This window comes from Carassius auratus, unplaced genomic scaffold, assembly GCF_003368295.1.
Source record: "Carassius auratus strain Wakin unplaced genomic scaffold, ASM336829v1 scaf_tig00214833, whole genome shotgun sequence".
Lineage (NCBI taxonomy): Eukaryota > Metazoa > Chordata > Actinopteri > Cypriniformes > Cyprinidae > Carassius > Carassius auratus.
The window spans coordinates 707,612-727,910 of NW_020527822.1; the positions used below are offsets into that span (position 1 = coordinate 707,612).

Sequence of the window (20,299 nt, forward strand, 5' to 3'; positions counted from 1 at the left end):
TTGGAAATTAGTTTACTAAATAATAAACTTGACTGGCTGCTATTTTAAATGGATATTGTTTGTGTTGTTTCTTATTTATTTTTATGTATACTATATAATTTTGTGCAATTACTTGCCTATCGGTTGAGTTTGTGGCAAAACCTTTTGCAGTGTTTACATGTTGTTTCTACCTGCATAAAATTCATTAAATTATGTTTAATTTCATAGGTACAATTTGATTTTAAAATGCATCTACATTTTTTGCATTTTTGCAGTCTCTTGTCTCGTCTCGTGGGATAAGTGTCTCGTCACACCCCTACCCAACAAAATCACTTGCATTTTATGCATCTTATGCACTTTATTCCCATTTCATTTATGGTATTCATTTAGTAGTTGTTGATTACTCTTTTCTATCTTATTTAAATAAAATCTATTTTATTACACTTGTGTCTTCCTTTTGTTGATGATACAGAAGAGCTTCTACAAGTTAGAGATCCCACCAATCTTTCTTATTAATGTACAAATTACCACAACTTAAGTAACCCAGGATCCAAACATCATTGGTGATGTGAGTACCCATCACTACACTATTTTGCCTCCCTAGGTTGGCGAAAACAAATGTCACTACAAAAACCATCTAACAACAATTTTCCCAATTATATTACATGATTCTTTTGAAAACTTCTTAGACTACAGATTAATAATGCTAAATGTAGATCAGAAACATCTTTTCGTGTCTGTATTGAACAGTCAGCGTCATAGGTTATAGATAGATAATTAGATAGTATGAAAAATAGTATGAAAAATTTGTAACATTGTTTTTTCTGCTGTTTGTGGTTTTTGATGTTCTTAAAATAACTGTCATCCGCAGCTCTAAAGTGTGCCGTTGGCATCCGGAGAGAGAGAACCCGCACGGAGCTGAAAGGTTTCAAATAAAGCGGCTTTTGATTAAAAAACTAGAGGCTAATATAAGTTTTGTCATGCCGACATTTGTGCTTTTTTCAGTTTCTTATACACATCTAAATGGGTAAAGTCTAATCTCACTGTAATCAGCACAAACTGGGTCATAATTATATGTGAGCAGTATGTATGTACATGATTGTGTTTTTGAGAAAAAAAATTTGAGGACAAAATAAATGTATTTAATTTTATGTTTGTAGTTTAATTATCCCACAACATAATTTAATATCCAGTTGGGGGAGCAGTTAAACAGCTTATTAGGAACAATCAAAGCTGACTTTCAAACTGATTTTTTTGCATCATTACTCCAGTCACACAATCCTTCAGAAATCCTTTTAACAAATTTATTTTCTAAAAAAAAATATATATATATATATATATATTATTATTATCATTATTATTAAGGTTGAAAAGAGCTGAGAATATTTTTTCAGGTTTTTTAGGGGGGATAAATTGAAAGAACAGCATTGTTCGTTACATTTGTTACAGTTACATTTATATTATTTACATCAAGCTTTTGAATTGTATAGTATTGTATACTGTTACTGAAACTTCATAATATTTCGCTAGATTATACATTTAGTCAGGAATTATAGTCTGGAAAAAGTCTAACTAGTAAAATGTTTACACGTTATGTGAAAACTAGTACAAGTATATAAATAAATAAAAAGAGACTCATGTTTATGATCTCTGCTGAATAAAGTACTTCATTCTTTTTTTCTGAGGAAATCGAAATCTCAAATCCTCAACCACATCACATCTTTTCGGGGTGAATTATGTCTTATTCCTCTCATTGCAAAGCAAACAGTAAAATAAAAAGAACTTGAAGAACAGTCTTGCTGTGTTGTCCTGTGGTATGGGCATATTCAAGCCGCGTGCTTCAGTTTGAAACTGTTTGAATCTGAATAGAGCGTTCAGCATGGGGGCCTGATCACATTAGATATAATGAAGGGAGACATGAAAAACGGACATCGCGTTGCTTTCATATGGATTACTTTATTACAAAATATCTGTTTTCAGCAGCACTTGTTTAGTCCAGTAGTAGACATGTCAGGCTTTCTATAGATATCTCTCTCATGTCTCTTCGTTGAGTATTCACAGAGTTACTGTTCATTTTAATGACGTGTTTGTAAATGAAGATCAGCGCAGCCAAAGGCTGCAGACAGCACACCTTGTTTGTTATCTTTATTTTATAAGTGTACAAAGTTCTGTTGTTATTATGTCTGTATACAAAAAGTAGACCCTTTATAGATAAGTTATTTTCGGGGTTATCAGGAGAAAATTACTCATAACGCGTATATGCTTTAACCGACTTCAGAGGGTTAAAGATAAATGACACATGTAGCTTTTAAAATTTCGAGTCCTTTTCCTTGAGTCGAGTCAAGGCTGGAATCATTTCAGGTAGACTCTGAATCAAACAATTAAATCCAGTTAATTTATAATGGATTATCTCATATAGTGACATTTTTTATTTATTTAAGTTCTCCACAGTATCTTACTACATCTTGTGAGAGGTTAGGAGTGGTTCAGTGTTTCTGAGTGTCTCCTGTGAGGTTAATGCTAATTTTGCTTTGAGCTAGTTTAAGCTCAATTGTAATACTTTTAAATGAAAACAATGCAATATTATGATATATATATATATTACATAAAATTTTATTTTGATTGCCCCCTTGTAACTACATGCCAACTAACTCTCATTTAGAGTATTAGTAGACTTAGGTTAAGGTTAGGGTTGTTAGAATATGTTGACGTATTTGCAAATTTGCTTATAGTCAGCTGAATGTCTGTTGGGGAACTATTAGAATAAAGTGTTAGCAGATATACTACTTATACTGCAATGACATGCAATGTTACTTATCAACAATTGTCTAAAGGGTACCATCAAAATAACCATACTGAAATTACAATAAAATGTCACATTTCTGTGACTAGTTGTGTGTGTTGATTTCAGAGTTGCAGGTGATTTGTTGATGGGCATGGTTTGTACCTGAATTGGATTATGGCACTTTATAAGGGCCTGAGCCAAACAGACATGTCACACATTATTGTGTGTTGGTTCCTCTTGAGACTTCTGATTAGCTGCTGGGATGTGAGGTGAAGGAGGATCAAAATGGCCATGGGTTTCACATCCTGACCATCTATCTTCAGTATTTTTCATTGTTTGGATTGTCACTGGCTGAACTTACCTTCATTTGCTGACATACTGATGTACATTTATACTGATGACACATTTCACACTTTTTTAGTTGTTTTAGTTCAACAAATATTGTCAAGCTGCAGTTGTGTATGGTGTCTCCCTTATTTTGTTGTGGTTTGGTTATATTTGTAACAATGAGTACACATTTAACTGATTTAATATCTGATTTTGACTGTTTGAGAAAAAAAATATTAGTATCACGACTTTGAGAGTCTTAAAAACATAGAAACAAAACCAAATTAAACTGTGAGGCTTGTCACGATACACTGATGTGTAAAGATGCAAAACGATCAATCTGTGCAGACAAAAACCACTTATAAATATTGTGACTACATTATTAAGTCTTTTGGATGAATTAATGATTTGTCATTTTAAGGTAAAAACAGTAATAAGATGTACTAAATTATTGTGCAGATCTTAAAAAAATATCTTAAAGGCAAGGTATGAGACTTCTAATACAATATATCTATGGGAAATATAATACATTGTAACTCAAATGGATGCAACATGTTCATTGTGTGTTACAAATCATCATACTCTTAAAAGCTATAACCACAAAAAGCAAAGGATTTTACTGATGAAGTGAAAAAAATCTATTGTAATTATTTTTTTTAAGGAAAAGGAAACTTTTTTTAAAGTTCACTGAAACATAATGTTCAAAGTCATGAAAAAATGTAGAGATCGTTTCATTCTCATACCTGGAAAACAGCTTCACAAAATCCCAGGTTTTCCAGGATGGTTGGGAAGCCTGAATGATTTCTCATCAGTTTTTTTTTTTTTTTTAAAAGGCATTGCCTGTCTTGTGTTCTTGGAGAAAAAGCCACTGACACAATCGTACTACAATACAGACAGGAAAAAATATCTGCTAGATATAGTTAAGAAACACCTATTCTTCCACATATTTGAACATAGCGAGTCTGTAAATGTGAATGTCAAACCTCAATATGTCCAGTTGACAATGTGAACTCTTCAGTCCACCAGAGAGCAGCTTCACTCCTGAATCCAGCAGGTGATTGTTACTCAGGTCTAGCTCTGTCAGATGAGAGTTTGAAGATTGTAGAGCAGAAGACACAGTTTCACAGCATGTTTCATCAAGACGACAGCTGTCAAAACTGCCAAAACAGAATGTTCAACAAGATTATTTCCTGATGTTCAGTGATTCTGCAATAACTTATTGTGGCCTTAATAATCAGGACAGGGAACTATTTTACATAATATTTTAACATTTATTTGTTTAGTGATATAGAACAAAACATTTAATTAAACGGCAGTCAGTGAAATTACTCACAGGGCTTTTCTGCAGCATCTTACAGCTGGAACGAGTCTCTTGTAGTCTGCTTGTTTTGACGTGAACCTTTTTGGGTTGAACTCATCCAGCTCTTTCTCAGACATCAGCAGTATGTAGGTCAACACTGTGCACATTGAAGATGAGAGGTCTCTTCCAGGATGTGCATCTGAACTGAGGTATGTCTGGATTTCATCATATAATGAATTATCTTTCAGCTCAAGTAAGCAGTAAAATAGATTGACTGAAGTTTCATCTGAGATGTCATGTTTCTGTAATTCTTTAATGTATTCAGTTGTTTGTCTGATGCTCACACTGGTGTCTCTAGTGTGTGTGATCAGGCCTTTGAGCAGGTTCTGACTGGATTCCAGTGAAATTCCCATCAGAAACCGCAGGAAAAGGTCCAGGTGTCCTCTCTTACTCTGCATTGCTTTATCAGTGACCCTCTTTGTTAAGTCATGAAATTGGAGATTTCTAAAGAAGAACTGAAACTTTTGTTTGAGTGTAGTTTGTGAATCTTCAAAGAAAAACAAAAGCTCTCGCATGTTCTTGTTTAGGTAACAGAGGAACATATGCACTGCAGCGAGAAACTCTTGAACACTCAGATGCACAAAGCAGAAGATTGTTGTCTTATAAAGTCCATCTTCCTTCTTAAAGATCTCAGCAATCATTCCTGTGAACTCAGTATCTTTACTCACATCAATACCACATTCTTTCAGATCTTTCTCATAGAACACAATGTTTTCCTTCTTCAGCTGTTCAAATGCTAGCTTAGCTAACTTCAAAATCATCTTTCTATTAAATTTTAAGTTCTCTGTACATTCATTTTCTTCTTGTTCATCATACTTCTGGCTCTTTGTGTTCATCTGTATCCGCAAGAAGTGAATGTATATTTCAGTGAGTGTTGTGCTTATGTTCTCTGTATTGTTCTTGATGAGAATATCCTGAAGTACTGTGGCTGTGATCCAGCAGAACAAAGGAATGTGGCACATGATGTAGAGACTACGAGACGTCTTAATGTGTGAGATGATTCTGGAGGCTTGAGTCTCGTTTGTGATTCTCTTTCTGAAGTACTCCTCCTTCTGATCATCAGTGAATCCTCGCACCTCTGTGAACAATCCCACATACCGAGGAGGGATCTGATTGGCTGCTGCTGGTCGTGATGTCACCCACACAAGAGCTGATTGAAGTGGCTTACCTTTTACCAGACTTGTAAACAGCACATCTACAGATGCTCTTTCCTCAACAGTGTCTAGTGTTTCACTTTTAAAGTTCAATGGCAGGTGACTCTCATCAAGTCCATCAAATATAAATGCTAGTTTACATTTCTTATATAACTTTGATTTCTCCAGGTCCTTCAGTTCAGGATAAAATTTCAGCAGAAACTCATGGAGACTGACCTCTTTATCTTTAATCATGTTGATGTCTCTGAATGGAAGCAGGAATACACACTCTATATCCTGATTGGTGTTTCCTTCTGCCCAGTCCAGGATGAACTTATGTACAGAGACAGTTTTTCCGATGCCAGCGACTCCCTTGGTCAGCACAATCTTCTCCTCGTTGTTTTTTCCCAGTTCAATAAATATATCATTGCATTTGATTGGTTTGACATGTGTTTTTTTGTTCCTGAAAGCATCATCAATCTTCAGAATTTCATGTTCATGATTGACATCTTTCATATCTCCCTCTGTGATAAACAGTTCTGTGTAAACAGTCTTGAGATCTGTGTCACTTTCTTTGTTGCCCTCAAAAATAAATTTAGCTTTCTTTATCATGTTTTTTTTGTGAGTTTTCAAGAAGTTTTGTAGTTCTATAATGAAAAACAAATCAATCAGATTGACCAAAGCATTAAATAAATTGGAGAAATATTTTTCATATCAGCATGATCATTATTATTATTATTAATTGATGCAGACAGATTAAATTCATACTGCTAAAAACAGCACAGACCATCCTAACAACTGGGTTTCAATTTTGGAATTTCTGAAAGTTTTTTGATATATTGATTGAGATCATCTTTAGGCCATGCTGACAAATGAATGACATATTTTAGTCTAGCACATCAAACAGGATATTCTGACCTGCTTAAATGAACCTTTGTATGTGTGATTGTAATCATGGATTTATAACATTGAATCAATTTGGTGACAGTGCCACTAACTTTAATAAACAATTGTATCACAATATAACATGTTTAATTAATTTTTAGACCTTCGTGAACTGGGTATCACTGGTGACATGTGGTAACACTTTATTTTAAGGACCAGTTCTCACTATTAACTAGTTGCTTATTTGCATGCATATTACTAGCATATTGGCTGTTTATTAGTACTCATAAAGCAAATGTTAATACCTTATTCTGCATGACCATATTTTAGATCCATTATTCCTACACCTTACATAAACTTAACAACTACCTTACTAACTATCATTGAGCAGCAAATTAGGAGTTTGTTCAGGGAAAATGTTTAGCTAATAATGAATGTGTTCCCTTTTGCACTGGATGCACTATTCTATTCAATACATATTTTTATAAGATCTGCCGTTGGTGTGACTGGCCCTGTAATGCTTGCAGTTATATTTTCTCTAGTTTTTATTTACAGACAGTGATTGATATTTACTCCAGATATGTTGTGAATTACCTCCAACAGGGACATATGTCTTCATATTGCCTTCAGCCTGAGCTGTGAGAGAGAGAGAGAGAAAGAGAGAATTACTCACTGGAAAATATTTTTCACACATTAATCACATCAGCAAAGCAAACAGGAAAAGAGGTTTAAGTCAAACCATCACACTTGTACTTTACTCACATTACAGTCATGTTGAATTAAATGTTACCTTGCTTGTGTTCATTTTTCAGCTGATCAGCCAGATCATTCTGCTTCATCTTTCTCAGGATGTCCACCATGATCTTCACAGCTCCTTCAGGTCCAAAACATGCCACCAACTTTTCCACTGTGTCGAATATATCTGCCTTTTCCATTTCATACTTTGATATATACTTATGATATGCATTCATTAAGTGCCAATGAAACTCCTTCAGTTCAGCTTCTACCAGCTCCTTCAGTGAGTCCACGAGCAGCTCCTTAACAGATGTCATTGGCCTGCACTGACTTACAGCTGCAGGACAAGAAGAAAAAGATCTGAATTACTTTCACTCTTAACATTGTGATTAAATGTTATTTGGATAATGAAGCTGTGAATGGAGATTGTGATATGAATCATCAGAAAGTTGTTTAACCTCTTAGCCAGCACCCCGATGCCCTCGTCCTGAAAACACCTAAACTCGCACGTGTCAGTGATTATGAATAGATTATATGAAACGGGACAAATTTAATCTTGACAAACTATGTATCATTATAAAGATCTAAGCCTCAAGCATCGACGACAGATCACTGTTTTTCAATGGAAAACTTATGAAGACTGTATTTGCTACATTTGTGTAAGCAGTACACATAAAAACATAAACAATGGAAACGCTGTACATACCAGATCTGTCGTAATAACGAGTCATAAATACATCCACGGCTGTAAATCCCAGTTTAGTAAAGAAAGGTAAGGGTCCACTGAACGACATCTCATGGAGCACGTTTAGTCCAACGCAAGCAATAACGTCATATGGATCGTAATTCCTTTGTTCACGTTTCAGTTCTTCAGCGACAGAACTGTTTCCGTCCCTTATCGAATAAATTGCGGTCAGAAACTGCGTCTTGGTAGTAAAAAAAACGGTATGGTTTTGTAGCGTACAGTGTCACAAACAAAATGAAGCGATCCACCGGAAAAAAGAATGAATGAAAGATAGGCGAAAGATAGTATATTTGAATTTTGGTGCTCCCTCTTGAGAGGGCTCATGACGCACTCTGACGCACCTGTCAGCTGATGGAGGTGGAACTTATAGCGATTGCCTTTTTCTTTGTTTTATTTTTCAACAGTTTTTGTATTTGTGAGAGTGTGTTTTATGTTGAATGTGAATGTATCTGCATGATTACCATCTAGCCCCTTTCACACTGCCATTCCGGCAAATACAGGGGTAAAGTGTTCCTGTAATTGTTCCCTGGTCGCTAGATTTGGCACTTTCACACTGCCAGTGATGACCCGGTATATGTGCGTGCTTTCACACACAATCCTTGAAGATCCCGTAACGACACGTGACATCAGCGCGTGATGTGTAATGTACGAGTCGACAACGCTTGGAACGTTATACTTTAACTGAAGCAAGCAAACGATCTCTGCGTCAGCGCGGAAAGTGAGGAACTAACTGATCTCTGCTTCATTACAGTTTGCACATATGTTTTCGTCGCGAATGTTGATCTTCCTTCAAAACAGCCGGTAAAAGAGTCGCGCGATGACGCGCGTCATCACTTCGATACCGAATTAGATCTGGCTTTTGTTCACACAGCGCTCGTTCCGGATCGATTACCGCAATGTTACTATGTCCCTGACCCGTGTTCGATTCGGTAATCAATTCCGGGACGTAGTTGCTTTCACACAGAAGGCGACCAGGCAATGTTACGGGAATATTGCGGGTCCGACGTGCAGTGTGAAAGGGGCTTCTGTTTGAGTGCAAATCAGCCCAAATCAGCTCGCTATTAATGTGGCTTTCAACCCATTATTTTTTCTAGATTGCTCCAGGACTCATTTAATGTATTTTTATATCAAATCAGTAGACACTTCAGTGTCTATAACTTTTAATATTTTTGAGGATTATCAAATCTGGTTGATAAAAAGTAAAGCCCAAAGGGTCTTCTTTCCAAAGACATCAAAATTATATTTGTAACATGCTACAACAAACTGTTACAATTATAAGTTTGGTAGAGCATTTTCAGCTGTGAGTCCCATAACGGGGGCTGCTGGCTAACAGGTTAAGCAAATCTTCAATAATTGCTTTAAGTTTTGTTACAGTAGATGGACAACCTAAATGGGTAATACTGCCACATGTACTGCCACTGCAGGGCCGTGGCGTTAATTGCAAGTCATTCGCGTGTTTAAGTTATTTGCGAAACTACCGCCAGGTGGCGCACAGGCACGGGTTGCAAACTGACTGTAATTGTACAATTTTGATTTGCAAACAGAGATGAAACAACGAAGTAAAACAACAATAAAAATTATAATATAACATTGTAACATACTTAAAAACCATTAAAAGTCTAAAGGGAACCCATCAGGCCCTGGAGCCTTGTTACACCGCATGAGGCTAATACAGGTAATTATTTCATCTAGCCTGATAGGTTCATCCAATGTATTTGCAGTGTTTCTGTCAATAGTAGGTCATACCTGTCAACCCTCCCGTTTATCCCGGGATTTTCCTGTATTTTACCATTCTATCCTGCTAGCATCCCATTTAACCTGTTAGCCAGCACCCCCCCCCCCCCCCCATTATGGGACTGACAGCTCAAAGTGCTCTACCAAACTTATAATTGCAACAGTTTCCTGCTTCAGTGTGTTACAAACATAATTTTGGTGTCTTTGGAAAGAAGAAACGTTGGGCTTTACTTTTTATCAACCACATTTGATAATGCTCAAAAATATTAAAAGTTATCAAAAGACACTGAAGTGCCTTGAAATTTTTTTTAACACTCTTAAATATTTTTATATTTGATATAAAAATACATTAAATGAGTCCTGGAGAAATCTAGAAAAGTAATGGATTGAAAGCCACATGTCTCATGAGTTTCTATTTACAATCTGGATAAGATCTCATAAAAAATTAGACTCTTCAAATATTTTTCTGAGACTATGTCTAGACCCCCCCACCCCTCAAATTTAAGAAAATATATTCCCCAATAGTATTGAAGGCTTCTACAAACTATTTAGTCAGTAAACATACCACTGCATAGTTTTTTCAATTAAAAAATACTACTGTAGACAGAAACTTAGACATAAAGATTTAACTTTGTTTGCCAATTACAGAAAATCCTGAGATTGCTAGAAATGCAGCAATTACGATGCAAATAAGTGCTCATGTGCTGATGCCCACTCATACAAATGGTAATAACACAAATGTGCTATAAAAGTATGATCATAAAGTGATCATACAGTAATAGCAAGCTGATCTGGGCTGATTTGCACTCAAACAGATAGTAATCATGCAGATACATTCACATAAAACACACTCTCACATATATAAAAACTTTTGAAAAATAAAACAAAGAAAAAGGCGATCGCTCTAAGTTCCGCCTCCATCAGCTGACAGGTGCGTCAGAGCGCGTTACGAGCCCTCAGCAGGGATCTTTCGTTCATTCTTTTTTCCGGTGGATTGTGTCATTCTGTTTGTGACACTGTACGCTGCAAAACTATGCCGTGTTTTTACTACCAAGACGGAGTTTCCGACCATGAGTTATTCGCACGTCCTGATTTTGCCAAGTTCGATGTGTTCCTAGGTCAACATATTTTGTTGACCCTGGAAAAACATTTTACTCCAAAAATATATTCTTAACCATATCCCTACACCTAAACCTAACCTTAACCATGAGTAATCCCTAAAATCAGAGGAAATGATAGATGAATGACACTGATGTACAAGCACCAAACACTGATTTTAAGCGTAATCTTCACAAAATCTAAAAACTGGTTCTTCAAATCTGATTGGTTAATCACAATGTTGTTCCAGGGTCAACAACGATGTTGTCCCAGGAACATGTCTCACTTGGTAAAATCAGGTTCTGCGAGTTATTCCGTAATGGACACAAACAGTTCTGTCGCTGAAGAACTGAAATGTAAACAAAGGAATTATGATCCATATTACAACGTTATTGCTTCATTGGACCAAACGTGCTCCATGAGATGTTGTTCAGTGGACCCTTACCTTTCTAACTAAACCGGGATTTACAGCTGTGGATGTGTTTCTGACTCATTATTACGACAGATCTGGTATGTACAGCGTTTCCATCATTCATGTTTGTATGTGTACTGCTTACACAAATGTAGCAAATACAGTCTTCATAAGTTTTCCATTGAAAAACAGCAATCTGTCGTCGATGCTTGAGGCTTAGATCTTTATAATGTTACATAGTTTGTCAAGATTAAATTTGTCCCGTTTCATTTAATCTATTCATAAACACTGACACATGCGAGTTTAGGTGTTTTCAGGACAAGGGCATCGGGGTGCAGGCTAATAGGTTAAGTATTTTCCTGTGTTTCTCCCATATTTTTAATCTTTCTATGAAAAAAACCCACTGGGTGTATTTTATATGTGTGCTACATTCGCCTCTGGTAAAACTCCCATAATCTGTATGGCCCAAACCTCATTATATGAATAATCATGTCAACAAATTTCAGAGTTGCCCTGTTGCTAGATCTTGTATGAAATACATCCTTTTCACACAATCAACACCTACAAATATCAACCCACTGTTGTCCCCTCCTACAACAGTGATGAGTATAGAGGGGAAGGAAAGGATCGCTGGTAGAAATGGAAAGTGAAAAGATTCACTGAGAAAAACAAATACACATTCAAATAGCTTACAATTCAAAAGGCTATGGTTTAATTGATTAAATACGAGCTCTGCAAGTTGCAAAACCAAGTCGCTGCGCTGCTTTGTTTACTGCAATTACTGGGGAAATGGCTATGTTCCTGGCGAAAAGCGAAAGCATGAAGAGAGAATTAATTTTTTTTTATAATCCCTTCTGCTTTTTGTTTTAGTCCAAAGCCAAAAATGACCCTTATTTTTAGGCAGAAAACATGCAGTTTGACATAAATGCAGTTTAAATAATTGTTTGATAATAATTGTTAAATATAATAATTTAATATAATATAATAAGTGATACCCCACCTTTTCGACTTTTGCCATTTGTCATGTGTACTTCTTGCGATTCTATTTACACATTTGATAGCCAAAAAAACTGGCACGACCTACATGCCGTGTCACAAGTGCGGCCCCGGGAAGCCGTCACAGCCAAATAGAGCAGCGTCAGGCCAACCCAGGCCACAAACTATAGATGCCTTTATGCGCCCTGACCACACGAAAATTCCTCTTCAAGTGAAGAGTAAATTTGTTTATTATTGCGTGGACTTTTGTTGCACAGACCTGCGCCCCTTTGATATTGTTTTGGGGGAAGGTTTTACAAAGTAGTCCAGGGTCTCATCAACATTGGTGCACGTTATGGCTCAGTCGACGCAAATGGAGTGCTTCCTCATAGGCAAACAGTCTGTGGTCGCCATGGTCGAGAAAGAAGCTTTATCCAAGGTTCTGAAGTCAGCGGTGCATGCCAATGAAGGGGTTGCAATAACTACTGTTATGTGGACTGATGATTTTATCAGAAGGTCCTACACTGTCTTGACGTGCCATTATATCACATAGGGTTGGAAGCTGGCAAGCCGTCTTATGTGCACAGTGGAATTCGATTCCACATTGCCCATAACAGCAATCAACATCCATGAACAGTTTAATGAGCAGCTGTCTTCTAACGGAATCTCATTTGTCAAGTGGTGCTCGTGAGTGACCAGGGCTCTAACATTAAAGCTGCCCTAAAAAATTATCACTGGATACCATGTGCAGCCCATGTTTTGAACACAATTCTGAAACATACGTTCAGTGGATCTGACATTGAGGAGGTAACGGAGATGATTGACGCATACAAGGGCATTGTTAAATATCTTTAAAAAGCCATTGCAAGCACAGCTCTCCCATATGGCTTAGTCTTAGAGTGTGAGACTTGTCGGAATAACACAATTGACATGCTCAAATCTGTGCGCAAGCAATACAGGGAAATTCACGAGCTACTCGAACGCAGGGGACAGTCAGACCACATGGAAGGCATTTATAAAAACACAATCACAACCGTGATAGATTTCTTGGAGCCTTTCAAGAAAACATCTGAGGAATTGCAGGGAGAGGACTACCCAACACTGCATTTAGTGATGCTGTGGTTTTACAATCTGAGCGCACACTGCCGACCAGTCTTTGGAGACCCTGAGTACATTGCTTTGCTCCGTACACGCGCATTTGCTCTAACCTTCAAAAGTTAATCCTCACAGACATGCACAAAATCTCCCTCTTCCTCCACTACAAAAGTCTCAAAATGATGTCCGAGACCACAGAATCGTTGGAAACCTCATATATCCTGTGTTTTCTGAAGCTGCAGAATCTCCTGAGACTTCAAGCACATCTACAGGCGAGGGTAAGTGGCTGCGTTTTTAATGATGAATGGGATATTTCAATTTAATGCTAGTAAATGACATTATTTTCAAATGCTATTTTACCATCCATAGATGTCACTAATGAAAGTCAGAGAGAGAAAAGACCTAGAGTGGACTTCACTGAATGGGCCGATAATGCTGCTGATGTGGGCCTAATGACCGAATTGGACCGTTACTGTGCTGCACGCTTTACGCTGGATGACTGTGATGAGGACCGTTTGCTTGAATTTTGGGAGAGACAGGCACCCACCTTCCCGAGGCTTCGTGCGTTGGCAAGGAGGATCCTCTGCGTTCCAGCATCAATTGCAGCCAGTGAGCGCACATTCAGCTCCGCAGGTCGTGTCATAGAAGTGAGAAGAAATCATCTCAACCCAGGAATGGTTGATTCAATTTTATTTCTACACAGCGCGTGGAAAGCTAAAAATAAGTAGGCTAATCTTCCGTTTCATGCCACAAACAGCACCTTACAACCCTTTTAAGCCCAAGTTAGGCTTACTGTATCTGATTTAGGTTCCTGTGTTAGTTTTATTTATATATTTGTGTAGACTAAACAATGCAGCCTATTTTATTTTCTTATACAAATGCATATCTTGTGTTTATCTTGTATTAGGCTACTTTTTTTTACCAATAAGTGGCTGTGTGTTTATTGTGTGTTTCAGTTTTCAGTTTTACTTTCATGGGTTTTTTTTTTTTTTTTTCGTCTAAAATGCGTTAATAAATACTTTACGAACATATTCTATGCTTGCATTTTGTGCTTTGTGAGAGCTTCAATTGGGCATCCACGTGGCGAAATAAGCCTAAGCCTACTAATACAATTAGGAAATCCTTTTTTACCTTTGAAATGTTGAGCGTTATTAACTTTTGAATAAATGCAGACGTGGAACAAATGCCGATTTCCCAACACGCTGAACTGAGCAATACCATTGCACCATTTGAATATGCCACTTTTATACCGTATTTTCTGCACTATAAGGCGCACTTAAAAGCCATTAATTTTCTCAAAAAACGACAGTGCGCCTTATAATCAAGGCGTCTTTATCTGACTGTTTTGTTGACATTCCCTTTAGCACTGCTCCATCTAGTTAATGCATAACGCAAACCCAGTCAAACGTTTGACTGCAGTATCTTCTATATTATCTGTGCGTATGCATAATATAGATTTTTGTTGTATTTTTAAAAGTTTTGGTGCATGGACAGACCAGATTGCTCTCCATGGTTCTGACCAAAGAAGAGCGCTCTGGAATCTCATTACGCACCATACGCATCATACCTGGGCTGCACTTTCTGATAACGTTATCTCTTTGCGCGCTACGAAGACTCTTAAGGTATAACTTAACTAAAAGTATACAACCACTGAAGGTATACCATTACTAGGCATCTTCAGGGCTATCTTCCACTCTCAAGACAGAGTCGCTGAAAGGCAGCGGCACTGTTTTTGGTAAAACATGATTTTGACGACTTCATTAAGTTTTGTTTTATAGAAAACTCTTTTTAAAAGATTTTCGTTTTGTATAAATTGTCTCTTAATTTTGATATATGTTTTATCAATCAGTTGCCTGTATTTAATAAATAAGAAGCAAATATATAGCAGATAATGTAATGAGGCGCCAACACGATCACTTGCATTGCATGTGAACTGGAGGGCACTGAAACTCAGCTTGTGACTCACAGATTAGAGAAATATAGGCTATATATTACAGAAAGCTCGAAATGTCTACTTTTAAATGAAAATATTCAAACCAAATAAATAGTCTACTCTCTGATAATGTAATCCATATCAACTATGCATTTCTCTCTGGCGTTCATGGTGAGTCCACATCGTTAACTTCATCTTAGCAGCAACACTGAAAAAAACCGTGTATTACTAAACAATTACTAAACAATCATTGCTGATTTAGACACATTCATAATCATTACATTACGGTTCTTTGTGGCAAGCTTTATGCGTGCGGTCATAAAGGCTTACTATCCTGTAGGCTATAGCCTATTTAAGTAATTAAATTAATATAAATGGGCGATTTGTCCACGAATGCCTTAAATGAACAACTACAAATTAGTCGGAGGCAGCCCTTATTCCACATATTTTCGAACCAGCAGGCCATTGGTTGAATGAGACCCCACGGAATGAGTGAGCGGAGCGGAATATTCAGAAATGCACTCTCCACTCACAAGCTCTGATCGGAACAAACCCGAACCTCTCACTGTCTGCTGAACTTGCGGAAACATCAAAATAGACATAGCCAAACTAGACTATTTTAGTTCAATTAGCTTATTGGCGATTTTTTATAATTCTTGACAAAATTAGAATATATTAAGTTTTTTTTTTTTTTGGGGAATAAGGGCTGGGCCTGTTGAAAAGCCATGACGCCGTGCCTGCTCCACAGGCTGGATTAATGGATATTATAGGCCAGGGAGGTTCCTACATCCTATGTCTATGGCCCAATGACACTACGATGCGCATTTACTACTTTTAAAAAATGCGGGTCAGGAAATATAATTTTTTTTCTTTTTTTGTGGTCCGAGTTGCGGGCGGGTTAGTTGAAAACATTGGTCGGGTGCGGGGTTGTCTAAACATTGACCCGCGCATCACTGCAGAGTGATCCTTCCTCATTATTTTACCTCACGATGACGGTAAGATAATATTTCTTTGTTATATGATTGTTTGGTACACCTAATTTACTGCTACTGAATAAGTGTTTATATTAGAATCGCACAGTAATTTTTATTATAATCTTGGTCTGTCAATAGTTGTTTTTTTATCTTATGATGCTAGCTCACTATCGGATGGTTAGTTGTAAATTAACATTTACACAAATGCACTCAAGATTCAGAAAGTATGCTAGAATGTCCGGCTTTGCTACCATTCGAACGTTCTAGCTTACTGCTCTGCGCTTTGCTTCTTATTTCTGTACTTTTTCTCTAATTTTTCTATTATTTCTACATCAGCAGATCAGCACAGTGCTCAAAAAACAGATTTTTGCCACAAACGCTAAAACTAAAAACTACTTGAATAATACTACAAAAAGAAAACTTTGTCTCCCACTGCCAGCAGCTCACATTCCAGAGACGGGAAAACAACTGCCTACATTCAAACAGAGTAGAGAGAAAATGCCTCCTGTTGGATCTACTTGTTGCATGAACTGCTGCAAACTTCTACAAAGGATTGTGATTCTTGAAACAAAGTTACTTTCTGGACTTCCAAATCAGACGGAACACTTAGCAGACCGTCGTCATGGACCCTCTCAGCATACAGCCGGTGAGTCCCATGAATCTTCTGAATCTCAAGAGTTTATACCAAGTGTAGAGGAACAAGCCGAAACTGATCAATGGCACAAACAGGGAGCGAGACCCAAAGGAACACGAAATATCAGATTGTCACGAGTTTCTCGTATTGCTGCTGTAGTTTCCTCTACCCCAGATTCAACTATGACAAGGCTTGTGAATACTGGCATTCAACCACCCCCTATACATCTGGAGAACAGATTTGAAGCATTAATAAATGTGGGTGAGGAATCCCCAAATGTATTTAAACATGGATCTGATAAGCCAGCAGCAAACATCGCTACTAACAGGCGCTCAAGCACAAGCAGACAGCGGCTTTCAGCTCAGAGCGCAGCCGAGCCCAGGACTCTGATAGTGGGTGACTCTGTTATCAGAAACATACATAGCAGGACTACAACATGCTGCCTTCCTCAAGCAACGGTCTCTGATGTGAACAAGGAACTTCAGAACATTCTGATGAAGCACAAGACTGCAAATTGAATCATCATCCATGAGGGGAAGAATGATATTCGGAAAGAGCAGTCAGAACTCAAGAAGGACTTCAGTGAACTCTTTGAAACACTTCGAAGACTCAAAGTTCAGTCGTTCTTTCATTGACAACTTCAATCTTTTCTGGGGCCATAGACAATTGTTTAAACCGGATGGCCTCCACCCAAACAAACTTGGTGCTAGAGTGTTTAAGGACAATATCTACTTTTCCCTCCGTCAATGTTTAAGGACAATATCTACTTTTCCTTCTGTCATCCTTCAGCAGAGTGTGTCAATCCATTCAGCACACACACACACCGGGTCAGAGTCATCATCTGGTTGACATATCCCACATGGACACTGATAACACCATGCAGACAAAACAATCACTGCTGAGAGACACTATCCTGGCTGAGCCCTGCCCACAGAGCTCATCACAGACAGACTGTGATGTATCAGAACAGCTACAAGATTCACCACCCAGGGATGACTTTCTGGAAAACAGCCAGGGAAGCCAGGACAACATATCACAGCCACCGGAAACACCAGAGACACAGCCCATCTCACCAGACACATTATCCTTCTCTCTAGCATCTCCACTTCTGTGCTTTTCACAGAAAATTGAGGAATTGGTGTATGTTGGGACTAAACTCTCTCACTCATTAGCTGCAAGCCCGCAGATATAAAAAAAAAAAACAAAAAAAAAAAAACAGCAGGCCCCAAAACCACCAAAGCCTTTGGTCCCTGCTAATGCAAGATCTCTTTGACCTCTGCCTCAACGCCAGAGCCCAAACCCTCTATCTGCTGAAGGTGAACCAAAAACAACTGATAGCAGCTCTCAGTGATATGTGTCGGGTCCCCGCTATAATAACTGCAACATTCACAAATGACTACTGAACAAGCGGGAACCTAGTGTGCCTGTAGCTTTCTCTATTTCAGTTTTATCACGTGATAGAAAGTCTAAGGCCTTCTCAAGCCGAAGGGCAAACTCATCTAATCTGCAGCCTATTATGCATCAAACGAAGATTGATGTAAAGACACAAAGCACAGCCATCAATTTAGCATCTTTAAACATTCGCTCACTAAAAAAAATCATTTCTAATCAATGATTTTATAAACACAAACAATCTGGATTTTATGTTTCTAAATGAAACATGGCTAGAAGACAGCTGCAGTGCAACAATCCTAAATGAAACAGCCCCTCCTTAACTTCACTTACATGAGTGTTTGCAGGACTGTTAGGAGAGGAGGAGGTGTAGCTGCTCTATTTAAAGATGTCTATCAATCCAAGCATCATTTAGTCAATACCTGTCTTTTGAATATCTAGGTATTGTACTGAAAGATGCTTCACGCAGTCTGTTTATTATTATTTACAGGCCTCCAAAATACTCTACAGCCTTTGTTGAAGAGGTCACAGAAATGTTATCAATGCTTTCCTCAGAGTTTGACTGTTTTGCTATTGCAGGGGATTTCAATATACACATAGATAATATGCAGAAAACAAAACTACAAAACAAATGATAACGGTTCTAAACACTTTTGACTTGACTCAGAATGTGCATGGACCCACACACAAAGGTGGACAAACTCTATATATATATCTTTAACACCAAGCATTTCTGCAGACTCTGTTGATATTCTCCTTGATTACTTCAACTCAAAAGTTAAGAATATTATTGATGATATTGCTCCAATAATAGTCAGTAAGAAAACAAACAGACAAAAATCAGTTTGGAGAAGATCAACAGCAGTTCAGACTATGAAAAGACAATGCAGAAAAGCAGAGCGGATGTGGCGGAAGACAAAACTTAAAATTCACTAAAGCATCTATAAAGAGAGCCTTCATGCTTTTAATGTGAAACTAGCCACAGCTAGACAAAATTTCTTCTCAAACCTTATAAACAGTACAGTAACAGTAACACTACTCTTTTTGCCACTATTGAGAGACTGACAAACCCCCCAAGTCAGATTCCCAGTGAAATGCTCTCAGACAGCGAATGCAATGAGTTTGCATCCTTCTTTTCTGAGAAGATCATCAATATCAGGAAGGTGATTAGCACATCCTCAAGTAATGCAGAAGTCAGACAGATTAGGCCACAATATCAAAAATATACCATTTCTATTTTGAAGCAATTGATAGCAAAATTCTGGAAGACATAGTGCAGCACCTAAAATCATCAACCCGCTGTCTTGACACACTTCCCACGTCTTTTTTCAAAAGTGTGCTTAACTGCTTAGAAGCAGATCTTTTAGAAGTGGTGAACACATCACTACTTTCTGGGACATTTCCAAACTCCCTAAAATCTGCAGTTGTTAAGCCCCTCCTGAAAAAGAACAATCTTGATAACACCATTTTGAGCAATTTTAGACCAATATCTAATCTTCCTTTTATAGGCAAAATTATAGAAAAGTTCATTTTTAATCAGCTGAACAAATACTTAAACTCAAATGGATACCTGGACAATTTTCAATCTGGTTTTTGACCCCATCACAGCACAGAGACAGCACTCATTAAGATAATAAATGATATTCGCTTAAATTGTGACTCTGGCAAAATATCGGTGCTGGTATTACTAGATCTCAGTGCTGCGTTTGACACTGTCGATCATAAAATACTACTAGAGAGACTGGAAACTGGGTCGGGCTTTCTGGGATTGTACTCAAATGGTTCAGGTCATACTTAAAAGGGAGAGGCTATTATGTGAGTATAGGAGAGCGTAAGTCTAAGGGCCGTTTCATAGTCAACACGAGAAACGCGAGCAAGCAACGCGAGCGACGCGCTCCCTTTCATAGTCTAAACAGTGAACACAAGCGTCACGGGTGATGCGTGTATGCAATACACCGCTCACGCAACGGTCAATTCTTGCACCGCTCTTGTTTAGCCTGTATATGCTCCCACTAAGGGTGTACTCACACTGCCAGTTTGAACCGTGCCCGAGTGCGTTTGACCACCAAAGCGCGGTTCGTTTGACTAGTGTGAGTGCTCCGA

General features: G+C 37.9%; 1 protein-coding gene across 2 annotated transcripts in view; it reads right to left on the minus strand.

The window, feature by feature from the left end:
* LOC113093031 (NACHT, LRR and PYD domains-containing protein 12-like) overlaps positions 1-20,299 on the minus strand; it is a 72,647-nt gene that overhangs the window by 36,121 nt on the left and 16,227 nt on the right. Inside the window, exons 2-5 of one of the 2 annotated variants that reach the window (XM_026258855.1) lie at positions 7,260-7,541; positions 7,064-7,105; positions 4,425-6,231; positions 4,075-4,248 (exon numbers count right to left, since the gene is read on the minus strand). In XM_026258855.1, coding sequence (XP_026114640.1) covers positions 4,075-4,248; positions 4,425-6,231; positions 7,064-7,105; positions 7,260-7,521 — 2,285 coding nt within the window. In that variant the 5' untranslated portion in view covers positions 7,522-7,541. Of the gene's footprint in view, positions 1-4,074; positions 4,249-4,424; positions 6,232-7,063; positions 7,106-7,259; positions 7,549-20,299 lie in introns of those variants that run through there. The other variant, XM_026258854.1, reaches the window with a different exon arrangement.